We start from the raw sequence: 27396 nt of genomic DNA on the forward strand, positions 1-27396 counted from the left end.
GCATAACAAATATGTTAATATATAGCAGAGAGAACCTTCTATAAAAATTGTTTGTACTAAGTATATAAAGTTTTAAACAAAACCGACCTCGCAATGCAATGTATGTTTTGAACGTATTTCAAAGCTCCGGAAAGCCTTAACATATCTGCGGAGGAGTAAGCATCCCCTGTCGACCGGTCACACCCGCCGTGAGCACTATATCTTGATATATACGGATTTAAATGCCCAGTAAATACCTCACTTAGTCCTCAAATAGCCAGTCCGTGTTCCTACTTGTATAAATATGAATATGAAATTAGATGCAGATACAGATAGTTTATTGCCAAATAATGGTCCCTTAGGGGCATAGGCATTATATTTGTAAACATTGCAATTGACTACAATGTGTTTGAACAACAACTAAAGGTACCAAGGGACGATGTATAGGGAACATACTGTTATATAAAGAGAATACTGCTATTGTATCTATATCCGTTTGCACACACCTTTCAATCATAAAAATGTAAATCATAACTAAGGTACACAGATTTGTTCCACCTCGTACCAAAATTTGGTACATGATATGTAGACTCTGATACATGAACTAGTGAATATGGAATTAAAATAAGATACTTCGATTGAACTACTGCTGTTATAACATACACTACTTTTGTCTTGCATGAATAGCAAGCTTGCAAAATTGCAAACAGCAATTATGTTCAATACATGCCAAATGGTGGTGATTATCGACGTAAACTTTTCACTGCTGCAACTCGAAACAAAGACTGACCTTTTCGACAGCTGGACATATTCATTTTACCCTAACCTAAAGTTAGACTCACAGTGACCCATAGACTACTTTTAATTATATCTTATTTTTGATCGAGGATAATGAAAACTTTTACATAAATTTAGTGACAGTTCACGTGTCATATTTTTTGTTTAATGGGTGGAAGTTTATTTAAAGGATATAAAACCAAATTAAAACCAAAGTAGAATAAAATTCCAACTATATCAAAATAAAGCAATGGTTTATCAAAGTTTAAATGTGATTTGGTAAAGGAATATTGCATTTAAAATGTAACCATAAAGTTTATAGGCAGTTTCATAAGTTTGAAAAATATAATCATGCCAGTCCCCGAGTACTCGAATACAACAATAAAGAGAGATTTTTACCTCCATCAATGTACATCTGCTGGTTGAGTACATCGGTATCACGTGATTCTGGATCGTTCTTTGGCGATATATATAGCTGTCTCACTCTCCTCAATAAATTGTAGGGTAACACTCGGGATTTATCAGAGAAATGTTCATGGGATCCTTTGTGAAAATCATCTGGAAGCGGAAACATTTGTCTTAGTTTTCTTTTACAATGATATCACGAATAAATAAATTAACATGAAAGTAATAAATGAACGGCTAAAGAGACATAAAATAATATGTACATGTATTTACCCTGACTTTTGATAACGACAAAGAAGAATGTAAAACTTATACGGTACCAATTTTGATGAACCAGATGCGTATTTCGACAAATAATATAATTTCTTGAAGGAAGCTTTTCAATATGGTTTAGGTTTTAATTCTTACATGTACCCGAAGTTCACTCAAAACATGCATCTGACAAAATACTAAGGAATCAGGACTCAACTTTTGTGGATTTCGTTGAAAGGTGAATATAAGGAACTTTGATCAATCTCAATATCAATTTGATAGATAGTTATGCAAACACGGATCCCTGGACACAAGAGAGGTAGGATCAGGTGCCTAGGAGGAGAAAGCATTCCCTGTTGATCGGTCACACCCGCCGTGAGCGTTATATCCTGATCAGGTAAACGGAGTTATCCGTAGTCAAAATCAGTGTGTCATTAACGACGTAGCAATCGGTATGAAACACACCAGACAGCATTTGACCCAATGATAGGTTGTATTTACGAACTAGATCGGTATAACAACCATAGAATTTTGGAAATGTTGATCTTCAATCGAAATTGTTGAAACCCCTGTACCATCAACGTGTTTGTCAGTAGCTTGCCTCGATCTAAAAACTGCCCATACGCAGAAGAAAATCTTGCATATCGAATCAGTTGAGAAATATAAACACCACATGCAGGATATATCCAATGAGTTTGAAACCAGAACGGGATATAAAATTTATATAACATTTCATTGTACAGAAACTATATCCACGAAGTTAAAGCTATGTGTAACTGTAAAAGTTCGAAGTATTTGTTTCAATTTGAGAAGGAACAATTTTTTCCTTACCTTCACTTCTGACTGTCTGATGAAAAATGAAAATGGAACAAAGTATGCTATTCAGATTCGCCCTATCAATTCCCTTTTGTATGACAAACTCGACGAATCTGGCCAATAATGCCACGTCATCAATATCGAATACTGCGAGCGGAATGTCATCTGAAATGCAAGAATTTTATATCATGATGAAAGTCTTCAGACACTTTCACTAGATAAGTTTTCTATAAAACTACGAGAGAATAAAGCGATAACACTGTAAGACAACGCTGCATGCAAATTGTGCACATATTTTAGATATATATCAGATATTAGGGAATTAAGTATGGATCTGTCTATAATCTCAATACTGTTATGTAAATGATTCAAGTAAGATTTTTTTATAAACTGAAAGGTGAAGATAACGAACAGTGATCACAATCTCATAACTCCTACAAGCAATACAAAATAGATAGTTGGGCAAACACGGACCCCTGGACACACCAGATGTGGGATCAGGTGCCTAGGAGGAATATGCATCCCCTGTAGACCTGTCACACCCGCCGTGATAAACGGAGTTATCCGTTGTCAAAATTAATAGAATTATTATTTAATATTTGCAATAAAGCTTTGTTGCAAATGTTAAACAGAAAAGCTAATAGTAAGCATGGAAATAACAAATGAAAAACACACCCTATTTCTTTTGGATCAAGTGCTGTCTGACGTGTTTCATAGCGATCGCAAGGCCTTTCTTTACACACTGATTTTGACTACAGATTACTCAAGATATAGTATTCACAGTGGGTCTGACCGGTCGACAGGGAATGTATACTCCTAGACACCTCATCCCACATCTGGTATATCCAGGGATCCGTGTTTTCCCAACTCTCTCAGAGGTGGATATATGTGTTAAGGAGGAGTTATCATCCCCTGTCAACCGGTCACACCCACCGTTAGTTCTATGTCTTGATTAGGTAAACAGAGTAGTCCATAGAAAAAATCAGTGCCGAAAGAACGGCCCAACACTCGGTATGAAACACGTCAGACAGCATTTGACCCAATGATGCATTGCATTGGCAAATAGTCTAATTTACAGTATTCACCTGACCCCCGTAGAATACAAAATGAAATAGAGAGGTATGCAAACACGGACCCCTGGACATACCAGAGTTGGGATGAGGTACCTAAGAGGAGTATGCATCCCCTGTCGATCAGATGCCTAGCATTAGTATTACCTGTCGATTGATTGATTAATGTTTTCCGCCGCACTCAACAATTTTTCAGTTATCTAGTGGCGCCTAGTTTTTATTGGTGAAAGAGAGAAACCAGATACAATGGACCTGGGAAGACACCACCGACCTTTCGAAAGTAAACTGGGAAACTTTCTCAATTACCGGCGCGAGCGGGATTCGAACCCGCGGCGACAGAGGGGAGAGGCCGTGTTATTTAGAGCGCGATGCCCTAGCCCTGTTATTACCTGTCGATCCGTCACACCCGCCACACACACACACACACACACACACACATATATATATATATATATATATATATATATATATATATATATATATATATATATACATACATACATACATACACACACACACACACACACACACATATATATATATATATATATATATATATATATATATATATATATATATATATATTGTTTTTGCGTTGAGAGCATAATTTAGACGCGTCATTGAAGTCGGTTTTGGTGATGTTTCGGAGTCAGAGAAATGCCACGAACAAGTCTGCGCTCTATAGTTCCAGTATCTACAACGATCATTTGTTGAACCATACTGTTGATATCTGTATTAAAGGCGAGATATGATGCCTTGTGCAACATTGAAACCTCTTGCAACTGAAAATTGTGATACACTTGCTTCCAGTCATCAATTGTGTTTTTGCGTTGAGAGCATAATTCAGACATGTTATTTCTCAAAACGCAGACAATGCAATTAAATACTGAAAAAACGTGTATATGATACACTAATAGGAACATATAACAATGAGAAGCTACATAGACCGATTGTACTAATTATGAAAACACAATTTATTGTCCTCAAACGTTATAGAATATATATCCAGTAAACAAAAGCGTTAGAATAATCAGGCAATTGATCCTAGACCAAAAACGATGTATGAAAATTTACTTGAAAAGAGTAAGCGAAAAATTACTACTATGCGTTTCCTTCGTTAATCTAAAGAATAATCTTACATGTTCTCGATATCTTCTCTTTGTCAATGCCAGTATACCAAATGTTTTTGTTGTAAAGTACTGCTAATATTTTCAATTTCTCCATAAGCAAATCTTCTAAGAATTTTGGAATATACAGGCATCTTTCGTTGGTAAGGTTGCGATATTCCCAAAATGTGCAGTATTCTATTACTGAATCTTCTGAGGTCAGCTTTAGGTATGATTCGTAGTTCTTGTCAGTTCTGAGGCAGTGAATCACGAAGTCAGCCATGACTTCATGTTTGATATTTTCCGACTTAAAAGTAATCCTATGCCCAGTCTTTGTGAGTAGAGCCAATTTCCCAACTAATTCCTTGATGATCTCTAGATCTTCATGTTCAGCTCGTGTTTCTGACATACAAAATTCCTCTCTTATTTTTGCGAATTTTCTATTCCAGTTGTCGCTTTCGGGGGCAATGCTGTAACCACTTGCCAACAAGATACAAAATAAAATACTCTGTGCGTATTTGGGAATTTTGCAGTTTGTGTCTGCAAAGAAAAGATAATAGAATTATCTTAATTTTTTTAAAATTTCAATTGATACTGAAATTAAAAGAGGATTAACTTATGCTAAGAAACGTTTTAGATATCATAGATTTACCCTGTACTTATAGACTTAGTAATAAAAACCGGGTCTTAATGGGATTCATCATGATATATATTTTATATTGTTTAACATCCATCTCAAGAATATCTCACTCATATGGATTCATCATGATAGTGTTCACACCACCTCAAAGTATATGAAACTGAGAAAATCTGGAACTATTTTGCAGAAACAAGAAATGCAATGTGTATCCTCTAATTTTCATTAAAGAATGTTACAATATGTGACAGATAATAATAATCGCGCGGGATGGAGAGGCACTCTACAGACCAGTTTACTGCATTATTGTAAATAATTTTATTTATGTAATTTGTGATTTGTGATCCCATTCTCAATCTACATTGTATATGTAATTATTGTAACGTTCTGTTTTAAGGTCATTTTGTGTTTGTAACCAGCTCTCAAGTTTCGCATGTATTGTCCACTCATATTGTAAGGTAATATCACGTGATGTTTAGATAGCGTCAGTTCGGAAATTGAATCGTTACAAGGAGGAAGTTTGACGTTCTAGTTGTGGACAAGTGCAAATTTATTATTTTTTATATTAATTTCCAATTTTGTCAGAACGTGATTGTCTTGGTAATTTTCGGATGTAGTTAAGAGTGCAAACGAGGGTTGACATCAATTTACCTCACGCTGCAGCATAGAGCACAGTGTTACTCTGCCTTGTTCTTTATACTTTAAGAACCTTTGCTGTTATACAGGTGTGTAGATCATGAACATTTGCTACTTGTTAGTCTGCAATAATGTAAATCATGATAATTGTACGTTTAATTGAATTCCATCATTTCTTCCCGAGTTGTGTATTTGGTGAACTAATTTCCCGCCATATGCAGTATGTGCGCTGTTCTAGTAGATTATTTAGGTCGACAGAATTGATAGGACAATGAAGTAGGCAATTTACATATCAACTATAGTTATGCATAATGATATGGTTGTCATAACTTTATTTTGAGTTGCAATGTAATGAAAACAACCTCGTGGGAATTGTATTTAGTATTCCGGAACTAGTTCTTCCTTAGTTCGGAACTAGGTCGAGGTTCTGATTTTAGTGGGTGATATCAGTTTCCTGTTTGTTTGTTTACCGATTAGTTGTTTTCATTCGAACACCATAAAAGGTAATTGAACACATTAACTGCATGCATAAGACTTCACATGTGTAAATACCTATGATCTTTATATTGTTCATGTAATCTTTGTTCTTGATACTAAGGGAGTGGCTTGTCTTGTAAACTTTGACTTGTGACCCTGATATGATATATCAGTTTGATGGTGATTCTGTTGATGGATAAGTCTATTACTTTTCTTGGCTGTATACATGTAGAGGTCTGCCTGTTGGTAGTGATTATGCATAATATGTTTTACGGCGTGACCGTGTTTGAGGGCGAAGCAAAAAAGTTTTGGCATTATTATCTATATCCAAAACAGGACAAAAACAACCCGAAGTTAGCACGCGGACGGAGCTGTACCAAAGCATCCTAATTTTGAACATTTAATCCGCCTATATATTGAACGCGGGAAATATAACGCAATTGATGTAAACAGTACATTGTGACGTCATATTCAGCGTCGTTATTTAGTAAATTTACAAACATAGCATTTGATCCACAACAACAAACATGGCGTTAATGGTGGAGTGATTATATATGATTAAGAAAATAAGATTTCCATGCTTTTACGAATTTTATATGTAACATCTCAGAACGACGTGAACTAGGGTAGACGAGATTCAAAATGGAGAAATACATGTCCACGCGATAGTATTCGAATCGACGCCATTAGTACCAAAATTTTCAAGTTCCATAGGTATGGTTTAATTTTTCATTGTTTTCCTATATTTTCCTTTTAAACATGTATATATGTGTTACCTATAGGGAGAGCTCCGCTCTCACGGCCCTTCGGGCCGTGAGAGGGCTTCGCCCTCTATTATTGATTTGAGACAGTCAAGTTAGGTCTTAGGACGATTGTATATCATAAGAGTCAGTATCTGTATCATGTTAAGTTGACTAGTTTGAGTCTATTTGTGTTTAAACTTTATCATGTGTACATAATCGTATCAAGTGTTATATTTAGTGTTACTCTCGCTATATCTACTTGTCATATCTGCTGTTAAGTGGTTTTATCAAAGGTTGTGTGTACACATTACATAATTAAACTGCATGTACTAGGTTACTTTTTGACATCACCAACCATCATTCGATATACCTTTGTACATAATTCATGATTGTTGTTTACTAATGAGTATTTTATTCTTTTTAGATCACTGCTGCCTTTTGGCATATAATAAAATAAGGAAACTGACAAAAGTTTTGTCACTTTGCTACATAGTGATGCATCCTGTTGTGTGAATAAGTGTGTTGATCAAAGAGAAATAAAGGTAGCAATCAGTAAAAGGACGTTTTTCAAAGTCTTATTTGGAGATAAAAAGTAAGTGCAACTTGCTTTATTGCGTATTCCCAGGACAAGGCATACTCCGTCCAATCTGATATATTCGTAGTTTAAGGGAATTTACCTACACATCGGCAGAGATGTATAACTTAAAACTTGATTGCAACTCGTTTAATGTGAATTTCATAACACGGGGAGGTTTAACCTGTCTACGACTGTCTCGGTGCCCGGGATTTTTTTTTAACAAACTTCCAGGATTGTGCTTCACTCAAATGGGTGGAAATGACTTATGCCAAACAAATCTAGAAAAAGTGTGTGCATTCATTATCTCGTATGCACGTATGCACAATATTTAAGAGAGGGCTTAGGTGTTCGAACAGTTATAATAAGTCAGTTGCTAAGACGCCAGCCCTGGGCATCTCCTCCCTCTTACAATGATGACGTAATAACAGTAAACAACCGGCTGCGGACTGAAATTGCGAAGCTTGTCTTGTAGGCACAAAACATGCCACGATGCAAGAGAGGGCCAGATTCAATAGTCACTGAAGACCAGCCTAGTACATCGAAAAAGTCTGTGACAAGTTCAAAACGACCGAAAACTGTCGCTACTAAGAACATTGATTATACTAGACTAGCACGGGAAGTATGTAAAATCCAACAGGCATTCTCTTTGTAGGGGGCAGCACTTTCTTTGTCCAGAGACAAGAAGCCTTTTGAGTCACAATCCCATGATAAAAACCAGTCTAATCCTCAACCCCAATGCTTAGACCAGACAGAGTCTCAGCCTCAGGCGACAAACCTCTCATTTTCTTCTGGGCAAGTGGACAATGATTCATAGTAATGTAATAGCAACAGTAGTGTTACAATTGTTGAGTCCCAGTAAAGATGAGGCAGTAGGTACAAGATCGGTGAACACAAATAATATAATATCTGTAACAGAGAGGATTCCTCATGGTACGACAGTGTCTTCCAAAATAAAATAAAAATGGGCTAATGAAATCCTTGATCTAACAATGCTGCTGTCTCATCAGGAGTAAGTCCCTCTTACGCTGTCCATTTCTCCTGGGGTTATTAATGTACAGCATACAATGAAGGTAAAAAAACCAATGTCAATCAATCAATGAACTGATGCCTTCCTGATTTTCACGAGCATCAGAATTCAAAAGAACTCATCAGAGACTCCACCTATTAAAATACATGAGCCTCATCAGAGAAATGCATAGACTTTATGGCAATATAACATGGAGGGCCTATGATGAGTGCTTTAGAAAATAAAAGGAATCGGTTGACATGGCATGGCAAAAGCCAGTGGACGAACTCAGCGAGAAATGTATTGCACTGTCCATAAAACCCAACTATTATAGGCAGCCCTTTCGTAGTAAGCAAGCGGGAAGAGTCCGCTTTTGCTTTGCATTCAGCCAAGGAGAAAAATGCAAAAACACCCATGCCAGTTCTCCCACACGTGTCAGTTAAGTAGGGTCAACACATCTGCATCTCAAGGATTCCCAGAGAACAGAACTGCCAACCCCAGTAAAACCAAATATGCTAAATAAAGAGTTAGAGGGGTATGATACAGAGCTGAAGGTCTATTTGGTAGACGGATTTACATATGGATTTTCCCTGGGTTGTGCTACACTCCATTAACCCCATATTAAAAAAAATAATATTATAGAAATTCACATCAAAAAGATTCTAGAACTTAACCGTATAGTAGGTCCTTTCTTATGCCTACCATTTGACCCATTTGTGTCATCCCCTCTAGTAGTGGTACCAAAGTCCGAACCAGGGAAATTCAAACAAAAGCTATTAGACATGCAAGAAAAATCATACAAATTTACGTGATCGTCAAGCATTAATTGGGTCATTGAACTTTGCTTGCTCTGTTGTTCCTGGACGTGCTTTCTTAAGGCGTTTAATTGATTTGAACTGTGGTGTAAAAAATCCTATGATTTGAATGAACTCCCCCATGAAACAAAAGCTGGCACGGAAACATGGATCACATTTCTGGCCACCTTAAATGGGAAATCAGTTTTCTTGTCACAAAAATGGGTTTCCTCTGATCACCTCACATTGTATACCGACGCTGCTGGGTCCAAGGGTTTTGCAGCCATCTTAGGTTTCCATTGGTTTGTATCCCATTCGCAAGACAAAATGAAGGAATATCAAATTGCAATTAAGGACCCTTTCCCAATAGTTTTGGCTATTGAAATATGGGGCAATGAAATTAAAAATAAAACGGTACTTTTTATGTCTTGACAACTTGGTGGTAGTTCAAGTTATTGATAAGCAAACCTCAAGAGAAAATGTCCTTATGAAATTAGTACGTCACCTGGTGTTGGCAACTCTCAAATGGAACATACATTTCAGGGCCAAACACATACTGAGCAAACATAATTTTGCAACTGATCGATTATCTCGATTCCATTTTCAGGCAGCCTTCAAGTTCATGTCTTGGATAAATCAACAACCACCACACATTCTAGCTGCAGAACTGTAGCTCTCTGAAAAAAAGTTATGACGAAACAGAGATCTACAGGTCCATGCCTTATAAAAACCTTCGATTTACGGCGCACAAAAATCTGCGCACGGTTGAGGCCTGATATCGTTGTATTCTTGTGTTGCTGTCTCATAAATTCAATATCAAAAATTTCTTAACATATTTTCCTACTATACTTGTGTCCAAACATACCTTCAAATATTCATTAAAGTCCCATAACACCCGAAAACTCGGAGCTCCAAATGATTTCGTTTGTTGACGTAGCCATGCTAGGCTGGATATTCCTCGTCTGATCATGGATAGTGAAGAAATTCAACGAGTAAAGGAAACCAAATTACTAGGTGTAATCATTAGCGATAACCTAACATGGGATGCTCACATAAAATATGTTGTAGAGAAAGCCTCGAAACGTCTTTTCTATCTGCGCAAATTAAAATTGAAATGAAACAGAACTGGCCAGTGTATACAAAGCACTAGTGAGACAATTCTGCAAGTAGGTGTGCCCAGTGTGGTCAACTCACCTGCCAAAACATAATCGACAACATCGAATCAATTCAAAAGAGGACTCTGAAAATAATCTATATGAAACTGCCAATAAAGACCTCCATCTAGAATTTCTTGAGGAAAGACGTGAAAATATGTGCCTGTCATTGTTTAGGATGTTGGAAAATACCTCAAATCAACTACATTGCCTTTGACCAGTATCCAGTAACAATAGATACAACATCCGAACACAACCGTGGCAAAAACAGCTTTATCCTTTGGTGTGCCAAAAAAGAAAACAAACATTAATAGTCAGTGTGCAATAACTTTTTATAGTACATTTTTAAAATTTTAGTGCAAATAATCTTATGCTTGTCTTTTGTAATATGTCGATAAGTTAATTATTTTATGAATTCCGTGATTTATTTATAACATTCATGCAATAACGTTATACGGAAGCGCATGTTTGTCCTGTTGTTATGATACAATATGCTCTCATGTAAATAACCAAAATACTTTTAAAAAGTTAGTCGCTCCCTCTCTCTGTGTAGGACAGATTTTTAAAATTATGCAGTTTACGTGCATAAATGGAGTATGACCTGCCTTAACATACCAGCATGGCGGATGCATATGTAGTTCCACCTTTGTGAATTAGTTATTTGAAGCATTATTTTAACGACAGTTGTCCATAAATATCATCAGCCGCATAAAATTGTTCACTATGTATAAACATCATATCCGAAAAATTACATTGATCAGAGTATTTATCAAAAATTGTATAACCATGCAGATATCAGTATCAACAAAGGATAAAGTAGGATTTTGTGGTAGTAGTGCTACCATGAACGACAACTCGACACCACGTGTGATGACATCCTACCCTACTCGATTCATATCAAAATACTATTTACCTTTATCTGAGGGTGGACGTATTGTACTCGCAGAATAGAAGCTTTTGAGTCTCTCATTGGGTACTTTGTCAGTCCAAGGTAAAGGATCTATTTTCTCCTTCTGACACCAGTCCAGAACAAAGTTCCTTGTTTTCGTTAAGGACTCACAGTAAGGAGGAAGAATATCTGTATAAAATGAGATAGTTTGTATGAAATGAAATGTGTAATCAAATATATCAAACAATCAAGTAATCTTCTCTTATTGTATTGTTAATGAGAATCATCAAAAGAGTGAATTATTTAGATATACATGCATGTTAAAATTGCGATACACTGCTGGTCTCCATTAGCCTTCGAAACAAAACTTCATGGGATTTTCATTTTGCTAATCCTTAAACATTCCAAACGGATGATTTAACAAGGTGATTGTTTATTACAACGACAACTGGATTCATATGTTATGGCATTTCAAAGACTTAATTTGAACGTGTAATACAATAATTTAAACAAAGAAAGCATATAAGAAAATGAATATATTTTAAAAATATAGCCGCTATCGGTTGTTGCACGAACACTATACTACACAACGATCTCGGATCGCCTTATGTCACGATATTATATCAATAAGCTATCATACATGGATTAGATTGTATTTTAAAATATAGTGTTGTCTATATTTGCTGAATAAAGCTTACAACTATTCGGTGAAAAATGTCCCACTGCTAGATGAACCATTACACTAGAATGAAAAATAACTACTGACGAGTACCGTGGGCATCCGGGTTAGAATAGGTTCTCATTACCCCTTGCCATTCGGGAGAGGCGACTAAATGGGGTACTCCCTCGGATGAGACCGCAAAAACCGAGGTCCCGTGGCGCATCAGGTGTGGTACGATAAAGATCCCTCCCTGCTCAAAACCCGTAAGCGCCGAGCATAGGCTAAATTTGCAGGTCTTCGCGGACAAAGTTGACATCTTCATTTGAGTGAAACATTCTCGAAAGGAAACGTTAAAAGTAATTTTATTCCGAAATCAAAGGTTTTTCATGGACTTTGATTAATCATACTTATGCTCCAACTGCCCTTTCAAACGATAAAAGTCTTCAAAACCATGCTTCAGTTTTAGACGAATGAATATGAGTTACTGAACCTATCCTAGATTCCTAAACTACATAAAATCCCTTGTAAACAAAGATACATTGCTGGATGAAATAAGTGCTCTACCAAGCCCCTATCTTTGGTACTCACGATAATATCAACAGCTGTGAAGGAGAACATTAATAAACTCACTGTGCAACTACATATGCCAAAAATGGTGTAAATCAAATGTGGAATCTAAAACAAATTCTAAAGAACTTTTAGTAAACTTGAAATCTCAAGTCAACAACATTAAAACGCATGACTTTTTAACACTTTACGCGTCCATTCCTCACGACAAAGTAAAGACTAGACGTTTTAACATCATAGACAGTTGCTTCTTCAACAAAAACGGAAAACGGAAATATTCACGTAAGGTGAAGATAACGAACAGTGATTAAACTCATAACTCCTATAAGCAATACAAATAGAGAGTTGGGCAAACACGAACCCCTAGATATACTAGAGGTTGGACCAGGTGCCTAAGAGGAGTAAGCAATCCTGCCGACAGGTCACACCTGCAGTGAGCACTATATTTTGATCAGGTAAATGGAACATTCATTCAACTGTATATCTATTTTCTTCTTTTCATCAATCTTAGAAGATTTTAGCCAATATTTATTAAGGATTTCCTGAAAACCATTGGTGTGGTGTGGTTTCTGCAAACTACTGAAGCATATAACCCACTGGTTTGCTTTTAAGATACAAGCATAAGCAATCCATTGCACTTTCTGGTGTCCAGTGCATCACATCACTTCACATCACTGTTCGTTATCTTCGCCTTTCATCGTATTACCTCATGCATCTGTGTTTAACTTTTAATCAACTACCCTTGCCATCAAACTTACATTCCTTTGGCGGGTTGTAATCTATTCTAGATTGTTCTTGGTACGCTGATCTCGATTACGGATTACTCAGTTTATCTGATCAAGATATAATGGCTACGGCGGTTTATAACCAGTCGACAGGATATAATTACTCTCCGGGGCACCTGATCCCAACTCTGGATATCCAGGGGTCCGTGTTTGCCCTGTTTTCTATTTTGTATTGTTTATAGGAGTTATGAAATTGATATCTGTTCATTATCTTCACCTTTCAATATTGACAAAATATCTCTCTCCACGTAATGATACTTATATATGACTTAATTGCTGTATTCATGCGATTTATAAGTTTCGGGAAACACGGACCTCTGTATAAACCAGAGGTGGGATCAGGCGCGCAGGAGGAGCAAGCATCCCCCGCCGACCGGTCACACCCGCGTGAGCCCTATATCTTGATCAGGTAAACGGAGTTATCCGTAGTGAAAATCAATTTGCTAAGAACGGCCTAACAATCGGTATGAAACACGTTCGACAGCAGTTGACCCAATGGTAGGTTGTATTGGCAAACTAGATCGTTATAACGACCATATAATTTGCGAAATGCTGACTTTAAACGAGACTATTGGAACAACTGTACCATCAACTTGCTTGCCAGTAGCCTGTCACGATTTAAAAAATCGACTATAAGCAGAACAAACTCTTGCGTATCGAATCAGTTGAGAGATCTAAACACCATATGCAGGTGATAATGGAATATTGCTACATAAATATGGGAAGTTGACGATGGAGAAGCTGAAATCATTCCGTTTGCGTTTACAGATTGACTGTAATATTTACTGTAGTGCCATACATCACTGGTTACGATGAAATATTTGTGTAATACAGATTTCAATTAATTGATATCGATAAATACTTCTCATTTCCAAAGTAAACTGATTAAATGAGAACATTTTTTATCAACTTTTGAAAAGTTTCTGTAAAGTATACCCCAAAACATTTCATCAGTGAAAATAGAAGAATGAGGCTGGTTGTTTTTAAGTGATAATGTGAGACCACGGTAGAATGTGATATTATACCTTCAAGCTGTAATCCTTTGACTTCCCTCTCTACAATCAATCTCATCAAGGTTATAGGACAATTTTGTTCAGATGACGAATGGACGTGCGTGTTAGCATATAATTGTAGACATCGATCGGATGCAACACTAAGAAAGAAGTCTTTTTCCATGTCATTGTACAGGTATTTTGTTACATAGTATCTCATCAACTGATATTGTTGGCCAAAAGAAATACTACAACAATAGCCATTATGTAGTCTCAGCAATACTTGTATTCGATTCCCAAACAAGAATCGATATGTCGTTGTGACAGCTACAAATCCTTTGTTTTGTAATTCATTAATCGTTTTCAACACGTTAATGTTGCCTATCGTAGCGTCGTTAATGCATCCCACATATTCACCAGAACACAACATCAGTGTGTGTAGAACAGTAAGCTGATCCTTTGTTAAATCTGGTAATGGACCTGTCGTGAAAATGATGAAATTATACACTTCAATTTCTTAGTTTCCATTTGAATAGATAATACTATTGAGGATGAATGCTACACTAACGAAATTTGATGTGAATGAAAAGTGGTGGATAAGTGCATCAATATTTTGAAATGAAAGACTTTCACATTTTCTTTATAAAGTCTAAAAATGCAATTTGAGAGGAAAGTAATATGAAGAAAAAATAAAATAAAAACCCTGTTGGATTCTAACTCAACCTACAGTTCAGCAATCGACAAGTCAACCTACTGACCTACTAAGTTAAAGTTAAGCATTTAAATCGAAAAGGAATAAAGAAATATTGGCCATCTGATATATAAAAAGGATTTAACCATTATGACGATATCTCGGTATTCTTTAGTGCTTGAATAACGCTTTACTCACCGTCATTATTTCTGAAGTCCACTTCAAAGTGCTTCTTTAAACTCTGTAAAATAACAATCATGAATAATGATACCTGTACATGAATCGCTCTGTTATGTAAAATATATGTAATATGTTTCATCAAATATGTGCTTTATCATTTGAATATGTTGTATGTGAACATAGAATCACTGGTTTAAACTTTCTTTATGTGAAAGGTGAAGATAACGAACAGTGATCAAGCTCACAACTTCTATAAGCAATCTAAAGTAGAGAGTCAGGTCAACTTCCAGAGTTGGGCAAACACGGACCCCTGGATATACCAGAGGGCGTAAGTATCCCCTGTTTATAGGTCACACCCGCCGTAAGCCCTATATCTTGATCGGGTAAACGGAGTTATCCGTAGTCAAAAATAGTATGCCAAGAATTACCTAACTATTGGTAACAAATGGCAAAAAACAAGTCAGACAGCATTTGACCCAGTGATAGGTTGTGTTGGAAACCTTGATTGTTGTAACGAACATAGAATTTGCGAAATGCTGACTTTAAATGAGATGTTTGATACACATGCACCATCAACGCGTTGGTCAGTAACCTACATCGATTTAAACACTGACCATAAGTAGAAGAAGCTCTTGCGTATCAAATGAATTTAGTGATATAAACAACAGGTGCAGGTGGTAATGGAATATTGTTACATAAATATGGAAAGTTGACAATGGAAAAGCTGAAATCATCCCGTTTATCATAAAGTTGAGTTGTTAGGTGGCCGTTAATATCTGTTTTCAATAGGATATCTAAGTATGAAGCAGAAGTAGATGACTCTGCGGTGTCTTTTATTTCGAGTTCACAGGGATATATCAAATCGGCATATCAATGAAAATTAGCATTGTTAATAAATGAAACGTCGTCGATATATCTAAATGTAACATTGAAGGCCACAACAAGATATTTGTTTTTCTTTTCAGGTACAAGTTTTTGAATAAATTTTGCTTCATATGAATATAAAACCAGGTCAGCTCACAAAGGATCACAATTCGTGCCCATGGGAATTCCTACAGACTGTTGAAGGACATACACACGAAAGACTACGAAAGAACTCCAGCATATTTTTAATTTCAACTTCAGAGTACATGTACTTGTGCATGGAATCAGAGTGTTGTTGTTTAGCAAAGTAATTTTTGGGATGACTGATCATTAGATATGAATATTTCCGTTTTCCATTTTCGTCTGAAATACTTTAGATTTCTAGTGATATATGGGAAAGAATCATAGCTGTCTTCCATTTCACTCCCCGCATGAACACGTCTATTAAGTGTTTGGTACATATGTACATACCTACGCTAATGAATACAAAGACACATTAAAGATTATTGCATGAAAGATTGTGCAATATCATATAAAAATTAAAAAATTTAATTTTTAATGAAAACCTGAAAATTGATAGGCTGAATTTTATCTAAGAAATTCATTTCATTTTTGAATATACTTAAAGGTATGAATTCCGATGCTTTAAGCATACTGGTATGCTGGCGTGATGTTCTGTACTTCATATCATCATGTATGTTCAAAAATGAAATTTATCCTTTTGTATTTACATTTTAAAATTATATCCCCAGACATCAAAATAGGCTGTGCTATATTCATCAAAATTCATACGTGCATCGTTCGCAGCTACAACCCATCCAAGAGGAAATTACTATTATTAGCATATGCAAATATACCAACGGCAAACTTAACAAAAATGTAAAATGTTTGAAATGATTTATATGAGTACAAAAGTTTGAAGCGGAAAATTCGTAAGGGGTATTAAGACATTATAATTCCAATGTTATTTATTACAATTGTTTTGATTGGACAAAAATAAAACTGAACAAGAGTTTATACATCAATAAATTCGAAAACGCGATTCATTCATACACGCCTGAAAACAAATAACATAGTGTGGGGAAACTATTCAAATTTTTGCAATTGTAAATAAAGTGAATGAATTGGAATTATAAGAATCAAACATTCTTTTTGAAGAATTTATCGATGTGTAAACTCCGGACACTTTACTCACAAACTTAACATAAAAGTGCTTCGCACTTTTATTCAGTTTGTGAGTAAAATGTCCGGAGTTTACACATCGATAAATTCTTCAAAAAGAATGTTTAATCCTATAATAATTATATCCGGAATAATAGTACTGATGCTTACAGTGTTTGTTATAGTATCTATCGCATACGTTCAGTTCACTGTTGGCTAGGAGCATTATAAGGTTTACATAAACCTTCACTGTCAGGTATATTCTCTCACACCAGTTAGACCATATTGCTCAATCGTGAAACAAGGATCGAGGAGAAAAAGGAAAACTGGGTATTTTACTGTCCCAGTCAAAACCACAGGGTTTCAGTGAAGAATACCCTCCTAAATGTCAACATGCATGTCCATCAAGTGTGTGCAAACGACCTAATCTCTGTAAGCTTTTGGAATCCCTCAGCCTTGTCGATGACTTGGGGATGTCAAAGCATATGTAAGCATTTGCAGTCAGACGAATGTGGAAACTAGTGGATGATCATGGTTACTGGCATATGTGTTACTCACATAAAGAGTATATGTGAGGAGGTTAATTGATCCCGCATCCGTTTACCCAGCATTAGAAGTATAGAAGGAAAGTAATACATTTCGGATCCTTAATAACCGGCTACGATATAGCTATAGTGACTCTACCCGTATTGATATACAAAATGTTTATTATTGTGTACCGGTATTGTGGAATACTTACGTTCCTGTCTGTTAGGGTTATCATTTCCCGTTTCTCCGCCATTTTGAATAACAGGTATCCTGCTTGTTACGGTAGAACAAAAGGTATGGTATCTACCTATCCAGGTTGTTACGGTAAGGGAACACTGAACATTCTACAATTAATTATAATATGTATTTACTTCTCTGACAAAACTGTATACATCATTATTTGAATATGTTCAACCACTTTAGTTTGGCATTAATTATTAATTCATTAGGTATTGATATTATCCGACTGCCTGTTTTTGCAGTAACTGTCACACAACATGGCGACGGAAGAAAAAGGGTATGCAATTCTCAAGATCAAGAGCCTGCTTAAAATGATTTTGTTTAACTTTCAAAGCTCCAATGTCCTTTACACACATTAGATATGAAAAAATATCTTTAGAAATATAGTTTATAGTTGTAAACTATGATTTACGATTTACACCCGCCAAATATAATTCAAAATTGCTCACTATAGTTTTAAAAAAATCCCGAAACTTAATTCATCAGAAAAACTATATCTAACATTTTGTTAATCACAGGACCAAGTTTTACTAAAGGTCGTAAACTCAAGCGTAGGTGTAAACCAAGACGTAACTTGCGAGTTTGTTTAACTAAAAGTCGTAACGTACATGTACGTTTACGAGGACAATTACGAGAAAATGCACGGATGCTTTGAGGCTGACATAGACCTACACGTAGCTTTTAAAGCTGTATGAAAGGATTAATTGAATTGATAATTGACTTGGAAATTAAAAGAAATCTACCAAATTTGTGGTAATTATGAAATTAACATCAATTGCGACAAGATCTTCATCAATGACATAATCTTTTTCTATCTTCAAAACCGTGTTCCAAAACAGGAAAGCAATTCAATCATAAAAAAAAATAATCTTACAAAAAGAAATCATTTATAGAAAAAAAAGTTGGGATTCGACCTTTGACTTACAGACAAAGCCAGACTGAGATTGATTTTGATATGTGTTCTCATACGCATAGGCCTATAACCTATATAATATTTTTTACATGTTTTAGTATACTTGAAAAAAAGCGAAAAATTGTAGTGATATCGAAGTAACTAAAATAAGATGGATATTTATTGTAAGACACTTGAACATAGAGCTTCGCCTACCAATGAAACGTAGAACCATTTTCTAAATTAATTCTGACGTCACACTAACTTCAAATTGCGTCATGCCCAACGTACGTGCATTGTGATGCGCTTTGTGTATTTTTAAAAAGCATCTTTTCACTGAAATAATATATATTTTTTTATCACATGATCGAACGCTATTGATGTAATGTCGATTTTAATACAGCTTCGAAATCTTGAAATGATATGTGGACTGCTATTCCGACGAGAAACGGGTGTGTAAAGTGTAATGTACACTGAATATGATTATTTTGTTGGTAACAAAATATTCCATTCCTATAGTATCAGGCTATGGTTATAAAATACACGTTGTCAAATTATAAATCATGTTATCTATAATGAGGGGCCGAGTGGTTAGAGCAGCCCGCTCAATATCACACGACCTCTCACCTCTGTCGGCGCGGGTTCGAATCCTGCTCGCGCCGTTAAGTGAGAAAGTTTCCCAGTTTACTATCAGAAGGTCAGTGGTCTCTTCCCAGGTACATTGTATCTGGGTTCTCTCTTCCACCAACAAAAACTGGGCGCCACCATATAACTGAAAAACTTTTGAGTGTGGCGGAAAACATCAAACAATCAATCAATCTATAATGACATTACACTAATAAAACAAAGTGTAAATTGGATTACCGCACGAAAACAGACAACAATGCCTTTAATGTCAATATTGCAATGATTTGGGTACCTATAGTTTGTATAGAAAAGCAAGTGTAAACATTTTGAATGTACAAAAGTCATATATGTATTATCCCTTTTTTCTCTTTTTGTCAAAACTATATGAAACAATTATAGTTGTGAGATACGTCAGAACCTACGATTATTGCTACATGTACGTGTACAGGAGCCCTTTCGTAAAACGGAGTTTCCACATCCGTAAAATCAATCACAAAGCCTACGTTTACGTCTACGTTTATGACAACATTTACAACCTTTAGTAAAACTCGGCCTAGATTATCATTATTAAAGGCAATTAACGCCCTGTAAGCTATAGTTAACGTTTGATGAATCGCTGTTCCATACTTTATTACTATTCTGAGCATGAAGCAAATAAATGGATTTTGAAAATAAATTATATCTTTGTTAATTATGAATATGACGAATGTCCTTTTTATTGTATCATTCAGTTTCTGATATGTAATAGATCTGTATGCATGAACTCTGATTTATTCATTTAATAGTTTCTAATTTGTTTTTAACTTATTGTCAGGAAATAGTCCGAAATTGGGTGCTAAGATTGCTACTATATTCACTATAGTGACATTTATTTTCATCTGCAAATTTAAAAAGAATGATAAACGATGATTTAAGAAGTAGGACTCATCTTTGTAGCAAAACATTTCATAGTTACGGAGGTTTTATTATGTAGTAACTGACGTCATCACATTTTAAAACATCGCCGAAATTCAATTTCTATGAGATTTTATCATATTCAACATGATATTACTTCATATTTCGCTTATTATATTTGTAAAGAACATGGAAGCTTCGATAGCTACATTAGGCATTTAATCTGCCTATTAATTTATTGGACGAAATATAACACAGTTGATGTAAACACAACAGTACGGGTGTCAAACAATATTTATCTCAAACTAGGTATGTTTAACTGATCCTGAATCAAATAAATTTTCTTTCATATAGTTGTTACTGTCATGATGTTATTTTTTTCATCACGAACAATTGATAAGTTTGGGTTTTTCAAATGTATTGGTTGAGATAATTCACTCATATCCGAATGGAATTTCCCAAATTGACAACATATAAGCAATGGTAACTACTCAGTTATTTCCTATACAATATCACATTCACAAAGAAATGAAAACCAAATAAAAATACAAACTAACTCTAAAACTAAAATACAAAAGTTGATAACAAACAAAACGTCTACGTATTGATATCAAAGCATGAACATTACAATAAATGTGTACATGAAGCTGCTCCCGTTCAAATGGTTGGTGCAACTATATCAATAAGAAATTGTACTTTTGCCCAAACTTGAAAATATTGATATGATAATTCATGGGATAATTTATGACAGGCGAGGGGTACTGAGGACCTATTGTTATCCGGATCCTCACGGGACAATTGAATCTGCAGATTTGAACTATGCATGTATATCATTTGAAATGGAAAAAAAGTAAGAACAGCGAGTTTGTAAAAGAAGCGATTCAGTATGAAGGGTTGAATGTCATTGATGTATGGTGAATTTGAGAGTAAAAAGATGAGATCAATTTCTACGTATCCGCAACACTAAATGAAACACAACGTATTTCAATAACTAATTTGTTGCAGACGTTAAACATGTATTTGGTTTTTATGACAATGAGTTAGGTATCACAAATCTTGTAGAACATTGTATTGACACATGCGATAGTAAATCCATACATGTGAGACCATACAGGATTCCACAGAGCCAGATACAACTTGTAGAAAATCAAACTGTCATTTCGGGAGCGATCTTTATCATTCCAACAGCATACCATACTTAGAAAACGGTGAGTTACCGGAATTTTCGTTCAAGGCACGTGAGACTATCATTTTATTTAATGAATACGAACTTGCTAAAAATGGATTACTGTACTATATGTGGCAACCTGTGTCACATAGAAGGATAAAGTTATTGAGGCGCCAATTAGTAATACCAATCGATGAAGTGTTGTATGCGAGTCATGACCATTTAACCGCAAGACACCTGTCATTTTAAAAACCTACGACAAAGTGCAAGAACTTTCCATTTTGGAAATGAATGTATTCCGGTGTTGAATTCTGATGTCGATTATGCGTCGATTGTCCAATAAAAAATCTCCGAAAAATAGACCAAGGGCACCTCTAAATTCGATACCAATAATCGAAACACTTTTTCACAGAGTCGCAGTATAAGTCTAACAAATAGATAATAGTGTTTAGTGACTATCTGACAAGATGACCAGACGTCGTTGCCGATAACGATGCAGACGCCAAGACTACAGCAAGACTACTGTAAGGGACATTTTAGAGTGGAAATACTTTACCGACGTGGTACTCCCCATGATTTACTCTCTCACAATGGTACAAACTTCAGATCAAATTTAATGAATGAGATATGTGAGTTAAGGAACACCAAGAAAACATTGACTACAGCTTATCACCCTGATACTGATTGTAAGTTGAGATATTTAACGGGACATTGACTTCAATTCTTTCAATGAACATATCCAGACATCAAAGAGATTGAGATACTTTCTTTCCCTACATCATATATGCGTACAGGGGATCTTTTCATGAAAGTACTCAAGGGACGCCCTTCCTTCTCATACACGGAAGATCACCGGTTCTTCCCATTGAAGCAGTATTGTGTCCCCCAACTTTATCGTATGCATCACTTGACAATTAAACGGAGGAAGTAGAACAACGGCTACAGGAAGAGTTTAGTCTTGTGAAAACCCGGAAGTCATTTTATTCTCAGAGGGAGACAAATTTTGGCTTTTCATTTTCCCAGGATTATACCCAAAACTTAATCACAACTAGCATCCTCCCTTCAAAAATACTGAAAAAAGTTATCTGAGGTCACGTTTATACAACATGACCCAAACAATGACACAAACACATTTTGGCTGTACTGTGTTCTCTTACGAATTCACACCGACTAAAGAAGCATTATTTCGTACAGTTTGAAGATATTAAAGTGGTGAACGAGAGCAATATCAAATACTTTAACAGTGTGCAAGATTTTCTGGAATCTAAGTAATATGTGACTCTGTAACGTTACGATAATTATTTGCATGTGAACTTTGTTAAAAATTAATCAAACTTGAATTAAATTCAAGATAGGAAAATGGAATAAAAATAAAATGAAATGACTATATCATAATGAACCTGTGTGTATATCGACACACAATGTTTTGTGTGTTATTGTGTATCAATCTGATTTCGTTGAGACTTGAAATAAATATTTGATTGATAGTGTTCTTGCTGTGCCCCCATGACATTGCATGTAGTCTATGTAAGCAATGATATTGTAGTTGGTATGTCGGGACGTCGCACTTAAAAGTGGAGGTATGTAATAATATAAGACTCTCTTATGAGTAGCCATGAAATATAAGGTGATTCCACCCGAGGGTTGCAAAAAAGCTGTGAAACCCGAGGCTTTGCCGAGGGTTTTACCGCTTTTTTGCAACCCCGAGGGTGGAATCACCTTAATATTTAATGGCAACTCATAAGAGAGTATTTTTCTCTTGTATTTCTAGAGTTTTCCGTTTTCCTTGTGCTTAGCGACGCCATTTTGAGAATTTTCCAATTAATTAATTTTTCGCTGTACATTAAAAATAACACCAGAATCGAATTCTACGACCTTCATTTTGGCAACTACGTTGCCGACAAAAAATCCGCCGACGAGTGTATAAGTGAATTGTATTAGAGTTATTCCTTTTTGAATAAATCAATAATCAGGGTGATGCGTGACGTAACTCGACAGTCCATCAGCGCGAAACATTTTGACAGACCTAATCAGAATATGAATCCATAACTGTACGTTTTTTTTTTCTTAGAGGAGCATTGATATTGCTATTAATTGAGCAGTTATTTAATGACGAGTGTGTGAAGAGAGATTCCAAGTGGTTTTTGTTGGTGGATATGGGCATGGCTAGACTTTCGTTTTTCACGCGTGCAAGGACTCGAGTCTCATGGACATTGAAGGCACTTATTTCACCCGAGCCACGGACAGTAGACGTTAACAGAGTGAATGTGGAAGTAGGCCTAGAAGTAATAGACCGTGTGAGCTGGGTTTCTGTGAACTGGCATAATGCACCAGATATATACGCGGATGACATAGGTGTATGAAGAATTTGTGACTGTTGTTTAGTGTGCAGTAATTGTTCAAGGAATGTGTATTTTTGTGTCCGGTCACATACACCTGGAGATTATCAGGGACATTACAATCTGTCATTTTTTGTACAAGAGCTTTGCAGACGCTAGTGTTCGTCAATCGAGGCGAGGTAAGTTGCAAGCTAGTTGTGTATTGATTATGACGTCACGGGATATGTAAGATAAACGTCACGTGATATGAAAGATAGAAATATCTTACATACCTTTCTTTCATAGAATATCTGTATCTTACATACGTAGATATGAGAGAAAACTATATCTCTCTGTCAATCAATTATTGTGCGTGTGTTTTTGAAGTGATAGGCGCTAGTCGCTCAGCCTTTTCTCGGGAATAGTATTTAAGTTAGAGAATGAATGTTAGGGGTTTCTCAGTGAATTGTTTTGAATGTTTTCTGTGGAGAGAAGCTTGAGGGATGAAAGTAAGATTTAAAACAATTCATAGATTTTCTTAAAAAAAGGACTTGTGTGAGTGAATTAAACTATGAGGTACCTCATGAGAAAGAGATCAAGTTTAACAATGAAGATGAAAGCATTGTGATTTTGGATTTTGTCTAGTGAACGTGTCCCTGTATATTCAAACAATTTAAAATCATTTCAGCTCTGTTCTAGCTGAAAGGTGAAGATAACGGACAGTGATCAATGTCATAACTCCTTTAAACAATACAAAATAGAGTGTTTGGCAAACACGGACCCCTAGATATCCCAGAAGTGGGATCAGGTGCGTCGGAGAAGTAAGCATCCCTTGTCGACCAATCACTCCCGCCGTGAGCCCAATATCTTGATCAGGTGAGCGGAGGTTCCATAGTCAAAACCAGGATATTAAGAACGGCCTAATAATCGGTATGAAACACGTCAGACATCATTTGACCTAATGAGAGGTTGTAGTAGCAAACTAGATTGTTATAACGCCCATAGAATATGCGATATGTTGAGGTTAAACTATACTGTTGAAACCCCTGCATCATCAGTTTGTTTGCCAGTAGCCTGCCTTGATTTAAACACTGATCATACGCAGAACAAGCTCTTGTAAATCTAATCAGTTGAGAAATATAAACGCCATATGCAGATTATAATGTAATATTGTTACAAATATATGGGAAGTTGAAGATGCAGAAGCTGAAATCATCCCGTTTGTCATAAAGTGGAGTTGCTAGTTTGCGTTAATATCTATTTTCAATAAAATATCAAAGTATAAAGCAGAAGTGGACGACTCTGTGGTGTCTTTTACTTAGAGTTCTGAGGGATATATTGATATACATATGAGTGAAAATTATTATTGTTGATAGATAAAACGTTGTTCATGTATCTAAATGTCGCATTGAAAGCCACAGCAAGACATTTGTTTCTTCTCACGTAGAAGTGTTTGAATAAATTCTGCTTCATAAGAATAAACAAAAACATGTCAGCTAACAAAGGAGTACAATTCGTGCCTATGGGAAATCTAACAGATTGGTGGAAGACCTGATCACCAAAGACTACGAAGATATTATCAATTAGGAACTCCAGCATATTTTTTTTTATTTCATCTTCTGCGTTGAATCAGAGTGGTGTTTAACAAAATAATTTTTGGATTTAAATAGATGGAGATTGGTAAATAAATTTGTAGATAGTGCTACATGCTTATTGGCGTTAAAAAAGTAGTCCCGTTAGAAGGATGTCCCTTGTGACAATACTTTCCTTCGTTTCGGTGTTACATACATAGTAGTTTTTTTTTTAATTTTCAATACACATGCTTGTAAAATCATCCCCCGTTTCATACAACATTCTTATTATATTAATATTGTGGATAGAACGAATAATCTGATCCCATATCCAGATGTCAAAGCCTGTGATCACAAATTTATGGCAGATGGTGTCCATCTCAATAAACAAGGCAATGTCGATGCCCATCGAAGCCTCCATGGTATTATTCTCGCTTGAATAAGTTAATGCAAGTTAACTATAAATCAATTTTCGGTTCCTTTTCTTGTAGATGCATGATTCATATACGATTTGGATACAGATGCGAAATTAGCATGTATACATTGTATCATTACGAGGCATATTGCATCTCAATATGTAATTGTATATCTTTTTCAACCTCTGAATTTATTTTGTCCTATTTAAGAGACAATGTTTATTTGGGTTCTCTTAACGCGATCATATTATTTTGGGTTCTCGAAACTAGGCCGTTTTTATTTTGGGTTCACTTGACAAGCCATGTTTATTTTTGGCTCTCTTAACGAGGCCTTTTTTGGGACTCTCTACATGATGCCATATTAATTGGTGGGATCAGGTGACCAGGAGGAGAAAGCATCCCCCGCCGACGGGTCACAACCAGTGTGAGCCCCGCATCCCGACCAGGCAAAGGGAGCCACCTGCAGCCAAAACCAGCGCGCCATGAACGGCACAACAATCGGCACGAAAGACGCCAGACAGCACCTGACCCAATGATAGGTTGTATTGACGAACTAGATAGCTACAACGACCACAGAACTTGCGAAATGCATCTTATATTAGAAAAAGTGAATTACTGAAGAATATTAATATTGAATTGTTAATTTTTGATTTTGATTGAAGAATAACAAAAAGATTTGGATTGTTATAAGTATTCTATGTGTTCCACTTTAATGATATTCTGTCAATATCTGAGTCTACTGCTCCCAGACAGATGTTAAATGTTTCGTTTCCAAGGAAAGACACCGATAAGGAAATACAAGTCCCTACTTGTGAAAATCTAATCCAGATAAACATAGAGTATAATGCGAGTCATTACACACAGGGGTAAATGTATTTTACACGACTTCGGATTTAGAAAAGAAAAAAGAGTTTGTTGTAATTTCAGTAAAAATAAAAAGTGAAAAGTATATAAAACGTCCATTGAAAAGACACCGTCGTGATTTAAACATGTGCATGTCTTAAACGTGTTTGACCCCAGCTGAGATAAGAAAGGATTGTAGGATAAAACTTATGTTAAAAAGTGCTTGTGGAATAATATGCACCCAACCTTGATTACATTCAAATGTGACTAATTTGACCTTGACACTCATGTATTACTTCAAATTTATCAATGAAATGACAGTGTCCTTTAACTCTCATTTTATAATAATTGAGATATAGATAAAATGTTGCGAACACGGCTGTAGGCAGATTAACGAACGAAAGAGGAAAAAGCCAAACAATCGAAAAAAAAAACAAAAACCAAAAACTTTAGTCACACATTAAAAGATGTATTTCTCCAACCAAGAATGTTCCCTATATTTCGAAAATCCGAACAATAGCCACCAAATACATTTGTTCCGGGAAACATGTATCATATATTGATTTTCTTTGTTGTCGATAAAATTCATATTAGAAAAGATAAAGACGGCTCAAGACGTAAACACAGAGATATGCGCTCCATGTAATCTTTATCAGGAAGTAATATGAAAAAGGTGTTGT

The 27396-nt window shown here is 35.8% G+C and overlaps 2 protein-coding genes across 2 annotated transcripts in view; one reads left to right on the forward strand and one right to left on the reverse strand.

The window, feature by feature from the left end:
* LOC125677887 (uncharacterized) overlaps nucleotides 1-27396 on the forward strand; it is a 534764-nt gene that overhangs the window by 399302 nt on the left and 108066 nt on the right. The window lies entirely within an intron of this gene.
* LOC125676856 (uncharacterized) overlaps nucleotides 1-27396 on the reverse strand; it is a 35229-nt gene that overhangs the window by 7407 nt on the left and 426 nt on the right. Inside the window, exons 2-8 of the mRNA XM_056160465.1 lie at nucleotides 17959-18091; nucleotides 15213-15255; nucleotides 14357-14803; nucleotides 11343-11507; nucleotides 4439-4945; nucleotides 2245-2394; nucleotides 1156-1314 (exon numbers count right to left, since the gene is read on the reverse strand). Of these exons, the coding sequence (XP_056016440.1) occupies nucleotides 1156-1314; nucleotides 2245-2394; nucleotides 4439-4945; nucleotides 11343-11507; nucleotides 14357-14803; nucleotides 15213-15255; nucleotides 17959-18000 (1513 nt within the window). The 5' untranslated portion in view covers nucleotides 18001-18091. The remainder of the gene's footprint in view (nucleotides 1-1155; nucleotides 1315-2244; nucleotides 2395-4438; nucleotides 4946-11342; nucleotides 11508-14356; nucleotides 14804-15212; nucleotides 15256-17958; nucleotides 18092-27396) is intronic.

This window comes from Ostrea edulis, chromosome 3 (assembly GCF_947568905.1).
Source record: "Ostrea edulis chromosome 3, xbOstEdul1.1, whole genome shotgun sequence".
NCBI classification, from domain to species: Eukaryota; Metazoa; Mollusca; class Bivalvia; order Ostreida; family Ostreidae; genus Ostrea; species Ostrea edulis.